Source organism: Zophobas morio, unplaced genomic scaffold (genome assembly GCF_036711695.1).
Source record: "Zophobas morio isolate AGI-343-1 ecotype UQ-CSIRO unplaced genomic scaffold, CSIRO_AGI_Zmor_V1 ptg000002l, whole genome shotgun sequence".
Lineage (NCBI taxonomy): Eukaryota > Metazoa > Arthropoda > Insecta > Coleoptera > Tenebrionidae > Zophobas > Zophobas morio.
This window is the reverse complement of record NW_026972107.1, coordinates 26,765,895-26,787,225: the sequence shown is the minus strand read 5'-3', so window position 1 is coordinate 26,787,225 and position 21,331 is coordinate 26,765,895. Positions and strand designations below refer to the sequence as shown.

Genomic DNA, 21,331 nt, shown 5'->3' with positions numbered 1-21,331 from the left:
TGGGTCGTAGGTTCGATTCCCGTCCTGCCTCTGGGTGTTGTTGTATGTCCTCTTTCCCTGTAATTAGGCCTTAGGTGTTACAATAATACTCGTATATTGTTCAACGAGTGAGAAAATTGGTCATTTCACGAGAATGAGAGTTTCCGGAACGAGCCAAAGGCGAGTGGAGGAACTTATCCGAGTGGAATGACCAACTTCTCACGAGTTTAACACTATACTTTTTCTGCGCATATAGTCAAAAAAATAAAGACAAGAATTATTTTTATTAACATTAATGATGACGTGTAAACAAAACACAACCAGGGTAACGCATGAACGAGTTCAATTTGTATTGGGAGTGATACTGGGGAATTGTGAGGAAAAGGAAATGTCGCGAAACAGTCTTCAATAGACTGAAAAATAGTCAATTTTCTCAATCCAAAATGCAGTAAAAATTCAACATTTTCTCAATATGAGCAGAAAATAAAGTTATCTTGCTTTTTTACATTTATCGTTGTAGCGTGATGTTATTTTTGACATCCTGTCGTTGGTTTGGCCGAACTGTCCCTGTATTCATTTCTTTAATTTTTTGTAAAAGAATCTAATTTGCATGAGTTCTTCGTCATAAACTTGAAAATGGCAACCAGACGCGAGTGTAAATTGCCTGCAAATTCTTTTTGTTACGTGTGCGCTTGTTACATAACTTGTGACCAAGTGAAGCATAAAATAGTTCCTGCGACAAAGTTCTGGGCAGCTTATGAAGCGCATTTTGGGAGCACTATTAAGAACCAAGATAAACCATGGGCTCCTCATGTTTGCTGTGGTAGTTGCCGCTCAAGTCTAGAACCATGGTTTAAAGGAAACCTGAAGTCTCTAGCATTTGCCATTCTCCGTTTTAGGAGAAAACCTAGTGACTATCTTACTGATTGTTATTTTTGTACAGTAAATATTTCACATTTGAAAAAAAGAAGCATAGAAAAAGGATCCATCTTCCTCTGCTCCAGTCCCACATAGTAAGGATTTACCTGGTCCAGTACCACGTTGTAGTTCTCCACTGCCCGATGAAAGTATGGATGTCACAGAAAATTATAGTGACACCGAAGATTATCTAGCTCTCGCAAGTTCGAGTAAGGAAACTCATTTTCCAAAGCAACAAGAGATAGATGATTTAGTTTGGGACCTCGGTCTTACCAAGTCAGATGCAGAAGTATTAACATCCTGCCTTAAAGTATGGAACTTACTCGACCCTAGCTGCATGGCATCGATATACAGGAAGAGGCACCTAACTTTTGCAACCTATTTTGCCAAGACAAATACGGAATGCTATTGTGCTGATATTGATGGTCTTTTTAATGAAATTGGATTTCCTCATACTCAGCAGGAATGGAGGCTTTTTATTGACAGCTCGACTTCCAGTCTTAAAGCTGTTTTGTTGCATAATGACAACAAGTTACCTTCGATTCCTCTTGCACATTCTGTTCATCTAAAGGAGGATTACACGAATATTAAATTTCTGTTGTAAAAAATAAATTTATAACAGTTATAAATGGTATATAGTTATGTGGGGATTTCAAAATGTTGGGATTCCTCTTAGGTTTACAGGGTGGATACACGAACTTTAGCTGTTTGCTGTGCGTCTGGGACAGCAGAGCGGATGCCCAGCATTATATAAAGCCAGAGTGGCCTGCCAGAGAAACCTTTACTCCTGGTACTGCAAATGTAATATTATATGAACCTCTAGTTCCTAGCAACAAAATTCTGCCGCCACTTCATATCGAACTTGGATTTGTCAAGCAATTTGTGAAGGCTTTAGATCGCTCATCGGAAGCATTTAGATATATTCGAGCACTATTTCCGAAACTGTCTATTGCGAAAGTTAAAGCTGGCCTCTTTATTGGGCCCCAAATTAAACAAATGTTAACTTCACAAGAATTAGAAAATAAGATGTCTGCCAAGGAAAAAGATGCTTTTTTGGGTAATCACAAAAGCAAAAATCACAAAAACATAGTGCAAAACCTTGTGAAAAGTTTTCATGCATTTGGATGTAGAATTTCCCTTAAAATGCACTTTCTAGATTCGCATTTAGACTTTTTTAAGGACAACTTAGGTGATGTCAGTGAAGAACATGGGAAGCGCTTCCATCAGGATATTGCGACGGTGGAAAAACGATATCAAGCTCGCTGGGACACCGCATTGATGGGAGCCTATAAATGGAACGTAGTCTGACATGATAACACCCTTCAAAAGCGCCAGTGTCGCTCGAAAGTTCATTTTACTTCCCGAGCGTAAGCAAAGGAAGTATTGTAATCGAGTCCGTCGGCCGACTATCTACTTTTACGTTTTCTCGATCTTTCATGACCCCTAAAAGACGAAGAAATAGGTCTCCCATTTCCGTCTGTCTGTCCGTCTGTCCGTCTGTCCGTCTGTCCGTCTGTCCGTCCGTCCGTCCGTCCGTCCGTCCGTCCGTCCGTCCGTCCGTCCGTCCGTCCCGGATTTTTATTAGACAGATAATTTCCGAAAGTGCTGGACCGGTTGTTGTGAAATTTTGTAGTTATATTAGGAATATCATGTAGATGGTAAAACGCTAACCAAAATTTGTCTAATCATCCCCACCACTAATGTGATGACTTCAAAATTGTACATAGTAAATGGGTTTTAAATTGCATAAAATAATATAGTCCTAAACATGTAGTTTACGACTCCGAATTGAGTTTTTACCCGAAACGTCCACATTTTTGGAAACAAAAATCAAAATTATAAAACAACATTTTGCAATTTAATTTTGAATCTGCTAACCCGAATGTTTTGAAATGTTGCAGATGTTTTAAGGCTATAAAGAGCATCATAAATCTTTACTCAAAATATATTCGGTTATCCCCTCCAAAAACTTGATGACGTCAGCTCAAAAGTTTGCCGAATAAATCCTATCTAAAATGTACAAAATATGATGTGTTTCTTCTTGTGATTAATCATTCCATTCATATTTTTTGGATTTGCATATACAGGTGATCCAAAAAAATTAACGAATGCGTAAATGTATTTTATTGATTTAATCAGGAACTACAGAACCGAATGTTTTGAAATCTTGCAGATGTTTTAAGGTTATAAAGAGCATAATAAATGTTTAGTCAAAATATATTTGCTTATCCCCTCCAAACAATTGATGACGTCAGCTCTAAAGTTTGCCGAATAAATCCTATCTAAACTGTACAAAATATGATGAGTATGTACTTGTGATTTATCACTCCATTCATATTTTTTGGATTTGCATATACAGGATGACTCAAAAAAATTAATGAATGCGTAAATTTATTTTATTGATTTACTCAGGAACTACAAAACGGAATGCTTTGAAATCTTGAAGATGATCATAAGCATGGTAAGTTCTTGATCAAAATGTATTTGCTCATCCCCCCTAAAAAATTTATGACGTCACCACAAAATTTTGCTGAATAAATCCTATCTAAAATGTACAAAATATAATGAGTCTCTTCTTGTGATTAATCATTCCATTCATATTTTTTGGATTTGCATATACAGGGTGACCCAAAAAAATTAATGAATGCGTAAATATATTTTATTGATCTAATCAGGATCTACAGAACCGAATGTTTTGAAATCTTGCAGATATTTTAAGGTTATAAAGAGCATAATAAATTTGTAATCAAAATATATTTGGTTATCTTCTGCAAAAAACTGATGACGTCAGCTCAAAAGTTTGCCGAATAAATCCTATCTAGAATATACAAAATATGATGAGTCTGTACTTGTAATTTATCATTCCATTTATATTTTTTGAATTGGCATATACCGGGTGACTCAAAAAAAAAAATTGAATGCGTAAATTTATTTTATTGGTTTACTCGGGAACTACAAAACCGAATGCTTTGAAATCTACTGCGAAAAAAAAAAACATAATAGGCATGCAATCGTCACGTTTCCGACAGCGAGGAAAGTACTGTCTAAACTCTTTAGACCAATTTCTTATAATTATGTTACATAGTTAATTGAATAAAATAAAATAAATAAGATATAACCGTCAGTGGCCAAGCGAAGCGGCAAGGCTATCGCACGTTCGATGCCAAACTTGGCCATTTCTTTATTCTCTTTACCTCTCGCGCTGTGTGTTATCTAGGCGTCATAACAATGTTTTTATTGATTAAATTAAGAACGAGTCACCCCATTTTCGCAAAAATGTGAGAATACGCCGTCTTTATTAAAAAAAAATTATAATATTCAGAACATTCTGCTCGATTGTGGCTTAATTAATAATTTTAGTCCTCTGTTTTGAAGTGACAAACTCATTCAGATCAAACCGAATTCTACGTGACATTCTTCCGATGTATAAACATAAACAATTGAAGTTAAAGCTTGTTATTATAGCTGAGAGGTAATTTTCCCCGTTGATTATCTACTTTAAATATATTATATATGTCTGTACTTGTGTAATTGCATACTCCCTTGCAATTTACGCCTCCACGGCGCAGGAACTGCAGGGGTATTACTTATTCCGCATGTTGTTACTTTATGCAGGTTATCACAAAACAAATATCGCAAAATCGCGTTCTATAATAAGACAATATTTTTAATAGTTTTTGAAATATGACGTTACATAGAAAATTCAAGAAATAATGCGATTTACTATGAAATTTTAATATATAAAAATAAAATCGTAAGCCAAATATATGCGGAGTGACGAAAAATGTATGATAAATTATATAAGATTCATGTCTCAACTTCTCAAAATTCGGTGTATTTTTAATAAATGACAACACCGCGATGCATTCTTCCATATAAAATGCATTTCTTACGGATTTTTGACGCTGCCAACCCAAAATGGAACGGGAAACAGAACACAGAAAGCTGGGTGTACCTATACATATCCCCAAACCATCGCTTTTCAATATTCATTTAGTTAGTTTTATATTACTGCTCTACTACGCTTCGTAACGATGCTTTATTTCATCCATGGCTTACAGTAACATAACTATAAAGATTGGTTGATTTATTGTTTCACATAGGTACCCGCTACCGCTATACAAACTTATATTTTTATATTCTTCTTGCTAGCGTGACATCAGTACAAAAACCTCAACTGAGAATATTAGATACATTACAGGAAGTGAAAGCCTTCACTTCTTTTAATTAAAAACAAAGCTCCTGGAATGTCCGAGATGTGTTTTTTTGTCTGAGATTCAAGGATTCGTTCTCTGGGCGTGGGTTTTTTACCTATTTTAAGATTATGTTGTTTTTAGTTTGTTTTCTCATCTAAAGAGCGCCAGATATTTTTGGACCATTTAACGATTTCTTATCAGACGACCGTAGAAAACACAATAAAACTGTAGCAAAAGTAAGTCACATGAGAGGATACTAATAGGATGTGCAAAAGAAAGTTAACGATAATGAAACAGGAACACTGCTGTCACAAAATTTTAACTATTTATACCAACTGACATAAAGTTCATTCTTCAAATGAAAAAACTACTTTATTTTAAAAGATTACAACTTGCAGTATTTTTTTAAAATAAATTTTTAAAAAGACCTATTTTGTGAAATCTTATTGAGTCCATTCCGAACCCCTCCAAATTTCTAAAATGGTCACTAACCTTGGTCCCTTAATAAAGACGGATATTGTTTTGATAAAATTACTACGCATTGTTTTCTTTTCAATTGCGAAATTTGAAAGATTATATCAGCAATAAATATTAAGAATTTATGTAGCAAGTATATTTAGGAACTAAAAACGAAAATTAGGAATAGAATTTAATTAATAAAAATAGAATGATAAGTTAATCAAATAACATGCTCAAAATTAAGATGAAGGCCACGTAAATTTGAACAAAAATGTGAATATATAAAATCGAAAAATGAAAGAAAATAAAATTCCCAGAAGACACTATTTCCTCATACAATAAGAATTTCAAGAGACTCTCCATAAACAATGAAATAAAAACCGTTCTTTCTTCCAAATAGGCATTAACAACCATTTGCTTCAATTCTAGACAAATTAGTTGACCTTTCGGCATACGAGGTGTGGTGTACGAATCCGCTTTGAGTTTTTTCCATAACCTAATTTCTATGTGACATTCTTGAAATTGCTTGTTTATACATCGGAAGAAAGCTTGTTATTACTGCTGAGAGGCCATTTTTTCCCGTTGCTTTAAATATCTTTTATTTTGTCCGTACTTGTGCAATTTGTATAATAACTTGCGATTTTGCGCAGGGGCTGCGAGGGTGTTATTATGCCGTCGGTTTTTACTTTATAGAGGTTACCACAAAACAAACATAGGAAAATCTAATTTTATCATTTTTCAAAAATGCGAGGTAACTTCTGTCGAAATAAATTTCTCCCAATCAATCAATAATAATAATTGAAACTGTTGCTTTACTTTTGTCGCTTTATCACTAACGCTTTTATACTAACAATAAAATTGAACGCAGGGGTTTTTATTGCTTTGATGACAGCAGCCTACTATAACGTTTTAAAATTGATTACGTTTACATAAGTTATTAATTAGTGTGCCAAAAAATTTCAAAATATGAATATTTGCATAAAAGTTGCTTTACTTTTGTCCAATAGTGACAATATTAATGATGAAAACAGTATGGGGATGGCAGTACGGTGGAAAATGTGAGGAAAACGATAATATTTACAACGGAATGCTTGAAGGAATTTCATTCTTCACAGTTATAAATTAACAGAGAAACGGTCTCCAATGACAAAGGTGAAAATATTTTCATTTTTTGATTTCTTTCTCATAAAAAGAAACCTTTGTAGAGAATAAATAATTCTAACAAAATCTTTAAAAGCAATAGATTTTTTACAATACTAACATTAGTTACAATGTAAATTCCGTTAGTATTAGTAATAACGAATAGAACGATTTGTAGACTGAGCAATTCCATTGTAAACGTATTTATTCACCTATTCACCATGATACAGAGAGTTACTGTAGACTGAAATGTAGTTTCATTGCCCATTAAGTTAACATAGACCCCGGCAAAACAATGTGCTTTCTGTCACTTCCATTATAAGAACTGCAAGCATTATTCAACTGCCTAAAACACAATTCCGCTCATTCGTAACAAATTATATACAGTAGATTTAAACGGTAAATACAAACGCCGTTATTGCCTTTACGTTGAAATTATCGCAAATTTTGGGTCTTTACGAGCTATTTAAGAGAACGCTTTCACGCACTTAAATTAGAGAGATAGCAGCATCGTCAACAGGCCTCGTCCGTAAAGCCACTCATTTGTGATGCCTACAAGTTAGTGGTCTTTTGGGTCCAAGATGGTCTCGTTTCGAGCACGCAGACACTTTTTCTTGCATAAGTTAGTTGCTCCCTGGTGAACTGTCTTGCTCTGTATGTTCGAGTTAGCTGGATTTTATGTATGTGATTAACCTGTTTACTTTTACGATGCGAAGGAATATCTTTTTTGTGGCAGTTGTTAATGATGAAAATTGTAGGGTGTTTTTAATTCTGTTTGTAGATCCATTTTTATCATAATGAATTCCTCCTCTATTTCCATTTTCATTTCCTTGCTCATTATTAATTCAGGCGGAGTAATTTGTTACTATTTGATTCCTCCCATGTTTGGCACTTCCTTCATTTCCGTTGCTGTTTTTACTTGATTTTATCGACATTCCTTTAACACCATGATTCCATTATTACCAATTTAATAAAACTGTATATACATACTTATCAAATGCAACAAAGTCTTTTCACGTAAAAATTTAAAGACTGAGGGTAAAGAACTGATTAGCCTTCTATGTGCGTCGTTCTGGTGTGCTGGTTTTTTAATGGAACCAGTATGTTAACTTAAGTTTAGAGCTGTCTAGTTCAACCTTTGCAGACAACAAAATTCGACTTGATCTTTAAACTGACATAATATTGGACATAATATTAATAATAAAGCCTGTCTGACGATATATCTTAAAATTTTGTACCTACTATTCAAAACTAATCCTTTTAAAAAAAATCGCAATTCCAAAACATCGGAATTATCCATTTTATGACACTTTTAAATGCTATTTTTAGATAACTTTCCAAAACAATATTACGAGTGTTTTTAAAACCCTAATTGAAAAATACAATACAATACAATACAATACAAAAACATAAGGTTCAAAATTAAGAAGAGAACAATTTGGCGGCATTTTTCAGTAAAGCAGAGAAGGCACTACAATTAGTGGAATATAAAACTTCTAATAACATACCTACTCTGCGTAACTGTTCTTGCCATTCGTCGTATTTTTGTTCGTAAAGACTTTGTTGCGTTTGGTGGGTTACTTCATCATTTATACAGGAAAAAATCGCTTGATAATAAAAATATTATCAAAATTGGAACACCAACAACAAGAGTTCTTTAATAAGTTCCTTGGCTTGCTGCTGCACCAATGAATAAAACGAATTTCTGTAATAGCCATGTGAGTGTGTAACAGTTCTCATAAAAGCCATCATCACTTACTCTTTCAATTTTTGCTTTTGAGGTCAACAAACATATTTGTTGACAATAAAACTAACTACCATTCGCAAAAGCAATAGAAAAAAATGATGGCCTAATCCGCAATTAATTTTTATAACGTCACAGAATGTGAAAAATACCAGTAGAGCATCTGTTGCGATATAAATAGTGCGAAGTTAGTTATTTACGATACCGTTGGGATTAAGTTGGATCTTAAATTATATTTTAAATATTGTTATTCTTGAAAGCTTTCCCAACGAACTATAAATTTGCAAGGATTAGTCGAGATCTGACTGAGGCAGGTTAAGTAAACATTGTGCGCACAAAATTTATTAAATTAGTCACACAGTTTTATTAAAATGTCCGTTATAAAATAGGAGATTCAATTAGTTGATTGTATCAAGTCGTAAAAATGCTTTAAACTTACTACTAATTAAATCTGTAAATATCAGTTTAAATTTAACACGTTGTAAAACTCCAAAGATTTTGGATTGAACATCGTAAATACCTGTACGAAATGTCGACAGTTATTTTGGTTATAAATATCGTGTGGGATTTATTGATCCTGATTTTGTCAAAATTAGCATTGAGATTGGGAAAATTCTACAGGATGCAAGTTGTGATAGAATATTAAGTTATACGTTATAGCCAACGCATAAAATGTGGCAACGGATTCGTTCAAGACGTAATAACTTCTCCATTTTATCGCACCGGATGTTCTCTGAAACACCAAATTTTGCACATGATTAAAGCTTAAAGTTAAACTCATAATTCAACAAGAATTTGGTTGAACTCCTTTCACTCACATTATTTATTTTCGTAGGTAAGCAAGTAATTTCCTTTCTCCTAAGTACGTGTATCCGTCAATATAACCTAATAGAACGATAAGTAAATAGTCAATAAAAGTAAAATGTTTACGAGCTTTCCCAGCTGAAATTGATCGGCAGTTCATACCAAACCGATTTATCATTCGGAAGGCTACACATTTTACATATTCAAATTTAGGCACACTTATAAAAACGTCAACACCTCTTTTCCAATGAAAACATTAATTTTTCGCGGCTTTATTGCGTAAAGGGCGCCCGCGCAAATATTTACCTTTCGCAGGGAAATTTCAAGTGTTCGTTTTGTTACAGGACCCTTTCGGAAAACAAACTGGAATTCATCCACCCTAAATCATTTGCGAAGAACATCCAGCTAAAAAGATTGTAAGTATTTTGCATTATTTACAGGGCAAAGTCCTGACGTAAATCTGGGACGTCCTCTGTTCCATTTACGTGTTCGCTACACGATAAGGATTCGTTTTTAACCCCTTCAACGTGCACAGAGTCATCTAGATGCGCTTGGCTGGAAGCCATTTCGTTTATATGATCCAATAGACTCCTTATTTATTGTGATAAGCCGCGCGAAGTGGCTTCTGTATGAACCTTTGATTTATGCACAATCTGCACAAGAACCTCGCTGCTGTTTGTCCGCAGGAATCAGTGGGCGGAGTTGACAAAGCTCGCTGAGCTTTCGAATTACGTGCATCCGACACGTGTTAGTGGACTTCTTTTTACGGAAGGGTCAGCGGATCCGCTCTGACTGCATCAATATTACCCATTTCCCATTTTATTTTATGGAGATAGCGATTTGGGTGTCTAGCTAATGCAACAAACTAAAATATGGAAAAACTTGGCTTTTGTACACATGAAACCGCCTTGATATTCTATAAATTCAAATCAAAAACGTGCCAAAGAAAAACATCGAAAACGTATAGGGAGGCTAATCTGACTGTACTAGTATTATTCTGTGTAAATGTTATCGTTTTTAATAATAAATAGTGGTTATACTACTGTTCCCTGAAAGCAAGTTAGTAGCAAAAAGGAGCTTACAGTTATTGCTTCACTGTCTAGTGTAGTACAACTGTTATTATCCCATTGACTATAATTCCGTCGGTATATTTTCAATTTCTTCCACAAGCGTAAAAATTACTTTTGTTCTCGATATCGGAGAGGGTGTTTAAACATGATTTATTCATTTTTCACACATGGAATGAAGTCAGAGTCGAAATCAGTTTAGTCAGTTCATAAACAATCGTATGTTAGATTTCTATGGATTTAATCTTATTATTCACAGGATTAGATCACGGCTATTACAGCGCTTGCTCGAAAGCTCTTCAGTTAGCTCTTGTATCGGGAACAGTTTAATATTTCAGTTATTTACACAGAGAGAAAAATTTGCAGTTTACGAGTACAACGGATAACAATAAAAAAATATTACTCTTATTACGATGAACCAACAAACAATACTTGTTATTACAAATTTTCAAACTAGGACAACACGTATTTTTAATATTCCCAGCATAAGTAAAAATTTTTATTTTTGACTAATCACAGTACCTATTTCCACCGCTATGACAACCATCTAATGATGATATAATAAAAACTTTATTTTTTAAATCAGTAATGAGGAACACAAAAAGAAAACACGTATTTCACGATTTTTTCTTCCCGAACGTAAGCCAAGGAAATACCTGTTGTAAACAACTCCATCGGGCAACTAGTTAATTTTTTGTTTCTCGACGTTTCATGACCCCCAGGGTACGAACATATTAGGTCTCCCGTTTCCATCTGTCTGTCTGCCGTATGTCCGTATATGTGTCGATTTTTATTGGACAGATAATATTCTAAACTACCCGACCGATTGTTATCAAATTTTGTATATGTATTAAGAATATCATGTAGATGGTAAAACGCTAACAAATATTTGTCTGACCAAGCCCACGAGCAATAGTATGACATCATTTCCAACATTTACAATAGGAAATGTTATTTAAATTTTATAAAATAACGTATATACCCCCACTTGTAATTTATGAATCCATCTTGAGTTATTAGCCTAGACATGCAGAATAAAAAAAAACATTTTTTGTAATTTAACTTTGAAACCGCAAAACCCAATGCTCTGAAATTTTACAAAGGTTTTACGATTATCGTAATCATAGTAAATCGTTAATTAAAATGTATCTCTTTATCCCCTCATTGAAGACGTTAACTCAAAGTTTTGCCGAATAAATCTAATCATTCGTATTTTTACTTCCCGAGCGTAAGCAAAGGAAGTATTGTAATCGAGTCCATCGGCCGACTCTCTACTTTTGCATTTTCTCGACCTATCATGACCCCTAGAGTCCGTCTGTCTGTCCGTCTGTCTGTCCATCTGTCTGTCCGTCTGTCTGTCCGTCTGTCTGTCCATCTGTCTGTCCGTCTGTCTGCCGTCCCGGATTTATATTTGATAGATAATCTCCGAAAGTATTGGGCCGATTGTTCTCAAATTTTGTATTTATATTAGGTAAATCATGTAGATGGTAAAACGCTAACCAAAATTTGTCTAATCATCCCCACCAGTAATGTCATGACGTCACTTCAAAATTGTACATAGTAAATGGGTTTTAAATTGTATCAAATACGAGTAACATAGTCTTACACATGTAGTTTATGACTCCGAATTGAGATTTTACCCGAAATGTCCAGATTTTTGGAAAAAAAATCAAAATTAGGAAACAATATTTTGACATTTAATTAGGAATCTGCAAAACCGAATGCTTTGAAATCTTGCAGATGGTTACAGTTATGATAGGCATGATAAGTTCTTATTCAAAATATATTTACTTGTCCCCTCCAAAAAATTGATGACGTCCACTGAAAAGTTTGCCGAATAAATCTTATCATATTTTTTGGATTTGCATATACAGGGTGACTTAAAAGATAAATGAATGCGTAAATTTATTTTATTGATTTAATCAGGAACTACAAAACCAAATGCTTTGAAATCTTGGAGATGTTTTAAGGTTATCATAGGAATGGGAAATTTTTGATCAAAATATATTTGCTCATCCCTCCCTAAAAAATTGATCACGCCACGCCAAAATTTTCTTAAATGTGCCTTGTGCAAAGTATGATAAGTCTATAATTGATAATTTATCAATTTATTTTATTGATTAAATCAAGAATTGCAAAACTGAATACTTTGAAATCTTGTCGTTTTGAAGTTATTGTAAGCATGGTAAGTTTTTAATGAAAATGTATCTGTTTATCAGCCCCAAAAAATTGATTACGGCATCTCAAAATTTTGCCGCATAAATTCTTTCGCAAATGTGCAAAATATGAACAGACTTTTAATCATTGCATTCATATTGTTTAGATTTACTTAAACAGGTGACTCAAACAAATTTATAAATAAGTCAATTAAAATTTTCTGGAAAATGTGGGAATACGCTCGTCTTTATAACAATAAAATAATGATAAGGTAAGAATTATAATAATAACATTCAGAATATTTTGATCAATGGAGGCATATGAATAATTTTAGTCATCTGTTTTGGGGCAATAAACTCATTCAAATCAAACAAACGTCTACGTGACATTCTTCCGATGTAATGTATTCCCGTTGATAATGTGCTGCAAATAAATTTTTTGCACTCATTACCTTTTTTGCTGACCTTAGCGCATTCAACAGCATGCGGGACGTCGAACGTCACACACGGTAGCCTAGCCCGGAAACGTTAAATTGCTAAATGTTTACGACGTCGTTGTTTATAAACAAAGCTGGGCGGTCGAAATTTATTCATCCTATCTACCCGTCTGAAGTGCGGCAGGTGCATCCTTGTCTTACTCGCTTCTGGATTTCCAATTATGCATCATTTTTAATAATTTACAGAAATAGTTTTATTTTCAGCGAGACCGACACTTGAAAATTATTAAAAATATTATTATTATTATTATGTCGTGGATATGGATTTTAAAATCATCAACTGACGTTCAGTAACGTTAGTTTTCTCATAATTTTCTTCACGATGCGTAACATCGGTTGCGAGCCACTGGTCTGCCGTGGTCCATACGCAGCGCATAAATTTCAACCGCCTGGCCCTATTTTTTTAGTATTACACTACATCTATCCAAACTGATATACGTGTCCATGCCAAAATTTTTTAAAATGCTCCGCTACAAAAATGTAATGAGAAAAGAAACATAATAGGCATGCCGTCGTCACGTTTCCGACACCGAGGGAAGTACTGTCTAAACTCTTTAGACCAATTTTTTAAGGTAAACTATATTTTCAATAAATTTTCACATATGTACAATTGAGTAATTGTAGAATTGTAGAAGTTATACATTTTGTTCTACTTTTTTTTTTAGTAGCAAATCACATGTACACACTGTGAATATAACAAGCCGAGACTTTTGTTTTCATTCTGCAGCTACACACTAGTACCTAAAAATTCTAGTTTTTGTAGAACTGAATTGGGCAATAAGATGATTTCCATGCACTTTCGCTCACAATTTCTGATAATCAAAAATCTTGCAAGATATATCTTGTCTCTTCCTTAAAGAATGCAACAGCGGCCATTCTGAATGTTATAAAAATATATAGAGCCGTAGATAAACCAAACGGTATGCAAAAATATTTGTTTTCGGTACAGAAAACGTAAAACTTGCTTATATATTTTGATCTACATGATCATAAGAAGGTTGAATTTTGTATTTAGACCAAATACAAAGTTTTAAACATAAATGGCACTACAATGTGTACATTTTCCGATTTTGAGATTAGGTAGTTTCAAAATTGTGTTTAGCCTTTGTAGACTCACAAGGTGAACTATTTGGCTTACACTAGAAAAAGAGTTTAGCACTCGACAATTCTAATCGCCTTTACTAACGGCATTTTATAACCTCTGAGTCAGGCAACACAATGTTTTTGTGTGTGCTGCGAAGCTACTCCATTTTACAATACTTCACCTGCAGTCTCTTTCTGAAAAATTACCACCCCCTAACTGTCTCATCTTCGTGCTATGAGCCTCGGCTTTCTTGTTTCAGGGATTCCATCTAGCTGAGGCTTGACCCCAGCGGCTCCCTCCTTCTTGTTATTTGAAAAAACAGAAACTGTAACTTCTGTCCCAAAAGTTTTGGTAGTTTTAACTTGGCGGAAAACGCTTCACTTTAATTCATACGAATAAGTACTCCTGAGGCGATAATTGCAAAAAAAGCTTCTACCTGCTCCAATAAGTGAATTGCTAACTGCAGAAAGGGGACATGTCCCATTTTTTACCACAATAACATTCGTACATAATCGTGTTCTAGAGGTCTAAACACATCTTTACTGCAAAAACGGGTCATGTTTAATGATTTAGCTCGGGGCTACAAGAGGATGAAATTTACGGTTACAGCAGAAAAGGGATATGTCCAGGAGATATCGACTTTCTGCAGTAAACACCGTGGTCTCAACGTCTTGCGTTATTCTTATCCAACACGACACTCAAAAACATGTCTTACATGGTAATTTCTTGTAGAGAAGTAAGAATTTTGCAATTAAGCTACGCCCTCTTGGCTCACGACGAATAAAAAAATCATCACAATTGAGATAGGGTGGGTGGGCGGGGCTTATATTTTGCCCTTTTTTCTTAATCTCCGCAGTCATCTTTTCACAACAAAAATTTAAAACATGTTTAAAATGGTAAATTTTTGTAGGGAAATATAGATTTTTCAGTGACGCTTCACTCCTCGGCCTGGAAACGAATGAAAAATTCATCATTAAACTAAGCCCCACCCACACCTGCCGCGAACTCAATAGTGGAGAAATTTTCATTCGTTGCCAGACTGGGGGGCGGAGCATAATTGCAAAATTTGTAGTTCCCTACAAAAATTTACCATTTTAAACATGTTTTAAATTTTTGCTGTGAGAAGATGACTACGTATATCAAGTGCAAAATTAGTATAAGCCCCGCCCACCCACCCTATCTCGACTGTGATGATTTTTATATTCGTCGTGAGCCAAGAGGGCGGAGCTTAACTGTAAAATTCTAATTTTTTTAATTATTATTCTTATCCAACACGACGCTCAAAAACATGTCTTGCATAGTAATTTCTTGTAAAGAAATAAGAATTTTGCAATTAAGCTACGCCCTTGGCTCACGACGAATAAAAAAAATCATCACAATTGAGATAGGGTGGGTGGGCGGGGCTTATATTTTGCCAATTTTTCTTAATCTCCGCAGCCATCTTTTCACAACAAAAATTTAAAACATGTTTGAAATGGTAAATTTTTGTAGGGAAATATAGATTTTTCAGTGACGCTTCACTCTTCGGCCTGGAAATGAATGAAAAATTCATCATTAAACTAGGCCCCACCCACACCTGCCGCGAACTCAATAGTGGTGAAATTTTCATTTGTTGCCAGACTGGGGGGCGGAGCATAATTGCAAAATTCGTAGTTCCTACAAAAATTTACCGTTTTAAACATGTTTTAAATTTTTGTTGTGAGAAGATGACTACGTGTATTAAGTGCAAAATTAGTATAATAACTAGCCATCAGCCAGAAGAAAATGACGGATATAACAAACACTTTACGATTTATCCCAGACGCTTATAACGCATTTTGGCAGGAGATTGCTACTTGGCCAACTGTAGAACAGGAGCGCGATAATGATTAAGTTTTTTAGTCAGATATACATATAACATGTTTGTGTAAAATTATAACTGAAATAAAGCTGTTTTTGTGTTTTTTTTTACCTTTTTTTTCATTTTACTGCAAAAAGGGGATATGTCCAAGTGTCAAATTTGACAGCCAAATTGACCCAAAAAAGAAAACATGCATTTAACCAACACTTGTTGATAACTGAGAACATATAGAACCGACAATTGAAAACGGGGATCGGAAACAAGTAGTTGTAAAAATCTGAGACGTTTTATTCATTTCCTCAACATTTTGAAAAATGTGATATATCCCCTTTCTGCAGTTAGCAATTCAAGTAGAAAAAAGTGGTATTGGCGATGATAGCAATTGCTTCTGCAGTCAGATGTGGTTATTAAAAGAATGGGAGAAAAACAGTATGTCTTTTGTGTCGACTAATAAAATTACTGACTTTCTGAAAACATGGTTAACGTACAACTGTGAAATTTTACGCTTATCACTAGTTACCTTGGTGCGAAAGCTGATAGTGATAACTAGAGAGATGCAAAAATAGTTCAAGGACGCGGTTATAACTCCCACTCCTCATTATCATTGCCACTCCAGTGTCGCGCGGCGAAATGCAAGATTTATTAACATACATATCGGTGCACCGACGGGCGAAGCGAAGCAATAAGAGCGGACGCTGCTGACGGAAAGTGGTGGCAGGCGCCTGGCCTAAAACTGATCTCCTTAGTGATAACTAGACAGCGGATTTCTGTCGGGCTACGTCACGATTTTAGTGGGGACGCGCTGCATCGCCGGGACTCAGTAGCGGGTCATAGGTAATCACTGAATTTAATTGTCACTTGATTCCATAAATACAATTAACGATTTATTAATCAAAAGGCTAACTAAATGAGAACTGGAATTAACAGCAGAGTGCAACGAAGCAGCGTTATTCTAATCTCAAATAAACGAAGTGCAGCCGGTAACTGCAATGAATTCCCATCCCGTACGAGCCGTACCGAGTTTGGCCTTGTCTAGCCCGACAGAAATCCGCTCTCTAGTGATAACTGATCCCTCAAGGTCGCTTTCGCATCGGTAACGACCGTGGTGCCGAATATGTGACCGTCCACATTTGAACTGTGGTGGCTTTTAAGGTGACGTTGAGATTGGCTAAGAGCTCACTGGCTCCAACCTCGAGGAACTCCTGAGGTAATTCCTCGGAAGTTTGACGGCAAATGCTCGGACTCTGTACAAAGACAGATTAATAGCTAGCGTGCCCGTGAACAACGTGTACGACGGCATGGTAGAAACTATTCCAACTTTTAATCGATTGAACCGCGTAAAGTGTGAAACTCCAAATAATTCTCTCGAGAACGACGAAGGGGTTCCTAGTTTGCAACACTTTGTTTTATACATTTGCTACAGAAATACAAATAACTCCTAAAATAGTTAGTACATTTACTTGAAAATATCTATGTTGTGTGCTTGTCGCGCACAAAGCAATAATAACAAGTTAATTGTGACCACTGGTAGCAATAGAAAATATGATCGTTGTTTCGAGGATGTAGTCGGTTTAAAATTTTAAATTTATGGATGGAAACGAATACGTTACACTACTACCTAGTTGCATAATGAAGAGTGTTCGGATGAGAACACGTAAGCACAATTACAGTATCAACAATGTTTTTTGTCGTTCACTATTTCAAGCAAAATGTGTACAACAAATAAGCACTTTGTTGCTAAAAAATCTAAACTACGAATGAATTAAAAAATATGGTGTCAGAATCACAGAGGAAAAGCTAAAGCTATTGTAACCAGTTACGTAAAATATTTCGTCACTAGTTGTGAAAACTTGAAGACTTGAAAAGCGAATTTTTTAGTTCAAATTATGGCGACATGTAGAAAAGCCTTCGCCTTTTATTTCTTCGTAAAGGAATAAACTAAACAAATTTTTCTGAGTGGCTGTAAATAATATCACTTCCTGCCCGAATACATTCATTCTTATATGTATCCTCTGTTCTTTCATTTATTTAACTGTAGTAACACTAAAAATAAATTTATGCTCGTTAGGTAAAAGCCAGATTTTTCGTTTAACGTGTGGACGACAGCTTTGGGTTCACTTTCCACTTCCAACAATTCATTATCAGGTCCTTTAATTTGTATTCACTTGCAAATTAAATCAGACCCGGAATCAGGGGAGTATGAAGAACGGCAATTAAATAAATCTACCAAAAACAAGCCAGCTTCCACTCCCATTAACTTTACATTTTGTGTTTTCTAATCCGTTGAGTTTTTCGAAAAAATTTATGGTTGGGTTATTTTCATTGTAACGTTGACGGATCATATATGTCGGATTATATTTCATCTTTAGAGAGGTTTATAACCGTGACAAAAATATTTACTGCTGGAACTGAAATGCGTGAATGGTCGTTATTCCACCTGTGTGGCCAATTCAGTGAACGTAATAAAAATATAGTCAGAGAATCAACAGGTGGGGATTAAAGGAATTAGATGCTATCAAAATCGATTAGACGTTTGTTACTCAAAGGTTACTTAATTTGAGAAAAAATTACTCTTTGATAAGTGCTCCTTATAATTTAGTCAGTTCTTTTTATATATTGTTAGAAACATCTAAAAAATAAATCATTTTCGTATTAATACTTCTAATGATTTATTATTATTGTACAAAATATTGTTATTAAGATTCCTTGTTATAATAAATGGATTGATATAATGTCATTGTAAGCCCAGTATTTGTCTTCCATTAATGCATTTAAACATTAATATATTACTACTTTTAACTTACGTTGATGACGACATTTGACGATTTGGGAGGCGATTATAATCTAATTTCATAGTTTAACACACCCTTGATCGATACAGACTGATTATTCAACAAGCCAAAAACCCAATAAATAAAAGATTGTTTGTATTAACTTGTTTCAAATTTTGTTGTCACTGTAATAAATTTTACAAGTTCAAATTATAAAAACGATGGAAACAAAGATAATAATCATCAGTAAACGATCTGATAATATTCACACAGCTATGTACCTATGCTTAAATTATGTATTTTTCTATCCTTTAGAGCAAATAATTTGAATGTAGTCAAGAATGCAAGAAGCTTGCGGAAGTATTTAAATATTTAAAATTCAAGAGAAGCGACACAAGTGTAAGATATTTACATAGAAAATTGAATTTTGCAGTTTGCGGAAGAGCTAAGTAGGTACATACATTCTTTTATATTTTTAAAAGAACACGTTTGTTTTAGCTTTATACTGAATACTTTGCTATTTTTTAATAGCGGTGTCACTTATTTTCAGATACAACTGTCATGAAGTTAATAAACAAAAAACAAACTAATGAAATGTATGTATACAAATGTCACTAAGCGCGTCCTCTTATTGATATCTCATTAATTATTAGAAATAGAAAACAAAGCCAAAGAATAATGTTGTGCAGTTCTTTACGGACCACACATTATTTTTAACTATACCAGTGTTTTGTTTTCAAATTCGACAGCCTACATATTTTTAAATATTCTGACGAACATGTGGGGCTTTATAATTACAGCTTATTTTTGACATTCTGACGCGACGTTGCCACGTTATTCCAATTTTCCTGAATTGTTTTAGCAAGAGAAAGATCACAAAAAATCACGATAGGGTTATTGTTAAAATCTAAAGACGTACATAAATGTTCGCGCCTTGTTGCGGCATAAATAAAAATGAGTCTTAAAATACGAGTCATAAAAAAATATAAAAATTTTTAAATATAGACATTTCAGTTTTTCACATAGAACACCCTGTATTTTATTACTGCATATAATTCTGACTTTTTATTTTTGGTAAGTATTTTTTTATATTTAAAATTGATACTGTGAATTGAATTTTTACTTTTTTGAGACACCAACTTATTGAAAGAGAGCGAAGAGAAAATATAGTAAGATGCAGTAATAATACCGGGTATTCTATTTGCAAAAACTGAAATAACGATATTTGAAAATTGGAACGTTTTAGTTTTTTCTACAGAATTTTGTGATGACATGATGAACATTGTTGCAAGGACATGTATATCATTTTGGATAAGTAATGTAATACTAATAATAACAGTATTGTAGTCCTATATTTTCAGGAAATGGAGTAAGCCGTTCCAGGTTTAATCATTAAAATAAATTGCTTCATTCATTAGCTTTTCGAGTCATCCTGTATAAGCAATTCAAAAAAATATGAATGGAATGGTAAACCACAAGTATAGACTTATCATATGTATTTTGCACATTTTCGATACGACTTATGCGTCAAAATTTTGAGATGACGTCATCAATTTGGTGAGCGGCTATCTGGCTAGTCAATATAATTTTTACAGCTCCGAACATCCAAAGTTGAAGATTTTTGCAGCAACAAACTTGCAGTCATATGTGACGTACGTTTTCAAAGCAACACATCTAAAGTATGATTTTTTTCAAATATCGAAATTTCTGGAGTTTTTAATAATTTATAATAGTTATTGCAAAGTGAGGAACAAATAAAATATTCAACAATACACACAAGGTAACGGTTTTAGTGGTACTAATGCTTAATACTATTAATGAAGGCTATTTAAAGAAATGTACAACTTTAGACTCATATAACTGTTTTCGAATCTTAATCTTTATATACCGGGTGTCTGGAAAATGGCGGATTAACTCTCCGCTACACTCTTAACAATCAACTGGTGAGTCTGGGAAAAATAGTAAAAAAAATCCTTCTCACATTTTGGGTGAGTTATGATGATTTTAAAATTGCTTCTTTTGCTACGTTTAACAACTAAACCACTCATTCATTATCGGAATAACTAGTAGTAAAACTTTTAGTTAATATTTTTCTCGCCCATGACCATGTTTAATTACCATTTCAGTTAGAATGCACAAAGATATGGCTGTGTTGTTTTTGTAATAACTTGATAAATTTGCATTTGACAACAATGTTTGCCTGATATAAAGCGAAGGTGAATTTCAGTCACCATCGTTACTAGGAAACCAGAAAGTAAGCCGGAGGTATAAGGAATTCACGTTCGGTAGATGTAACTAGATTTGGTAACTTTTTTTTTTAAGCTGTGTAACTGCGGACATAATTGTTCTAGTGTATAATGTATAACTGGAACGTCAGAAAGTAGGTATCAAAAATGTGACATGTAAGTAAGTAAATGTCAAACATCGAAAATGTGATGGTTTTGTGGTAATCTGCTGAATCTATTTTTGAATCAAGGAGAAAATCACATCCCTCTAAAAGCCCAAAGAGGAACCCGCATGTAAAATTGTGAATCTTTTCCCTTCACTAGTTTTTTTAGGAGGGCAAGATTTGATGTCGTCATCATGGATCCACAATTTTACCATAGATCCGTTTTGGTATATCCATGTCTCATTCAAGAAAATGAAAAGTAAATCTTCACCACCATCACGCAATTG

The 21,331-nt window shown here is 34.3% G+C and overlaps 1 protein-coding gene across 3 annotated transcripts in view; it reads left to right on the top strand.

Moving 5' to 3' along the window:
* LOC135132103 (lutropin-choriogonadotropic hormone receptor) overlaps positions 1-21,331 on the top strand; it is a 320,328-nt gene that overhangs the window by 241,753 nt on the left and 57,244 nt on the right. For all 3 annotated transcript variants that reach the window (XM_064060053.1, XM_064060044.1, XM_064060061.1), the window contains exon 3: positions 9,585-9,656. In XM_064060053.1, coding sequence (XP_063916123.1) covers positions 9,585-9,656 — 72 coding nt within the window. The remainder of the gene's footprint in view (positions 1-9,584; positions 9,657-21,331) is intronic.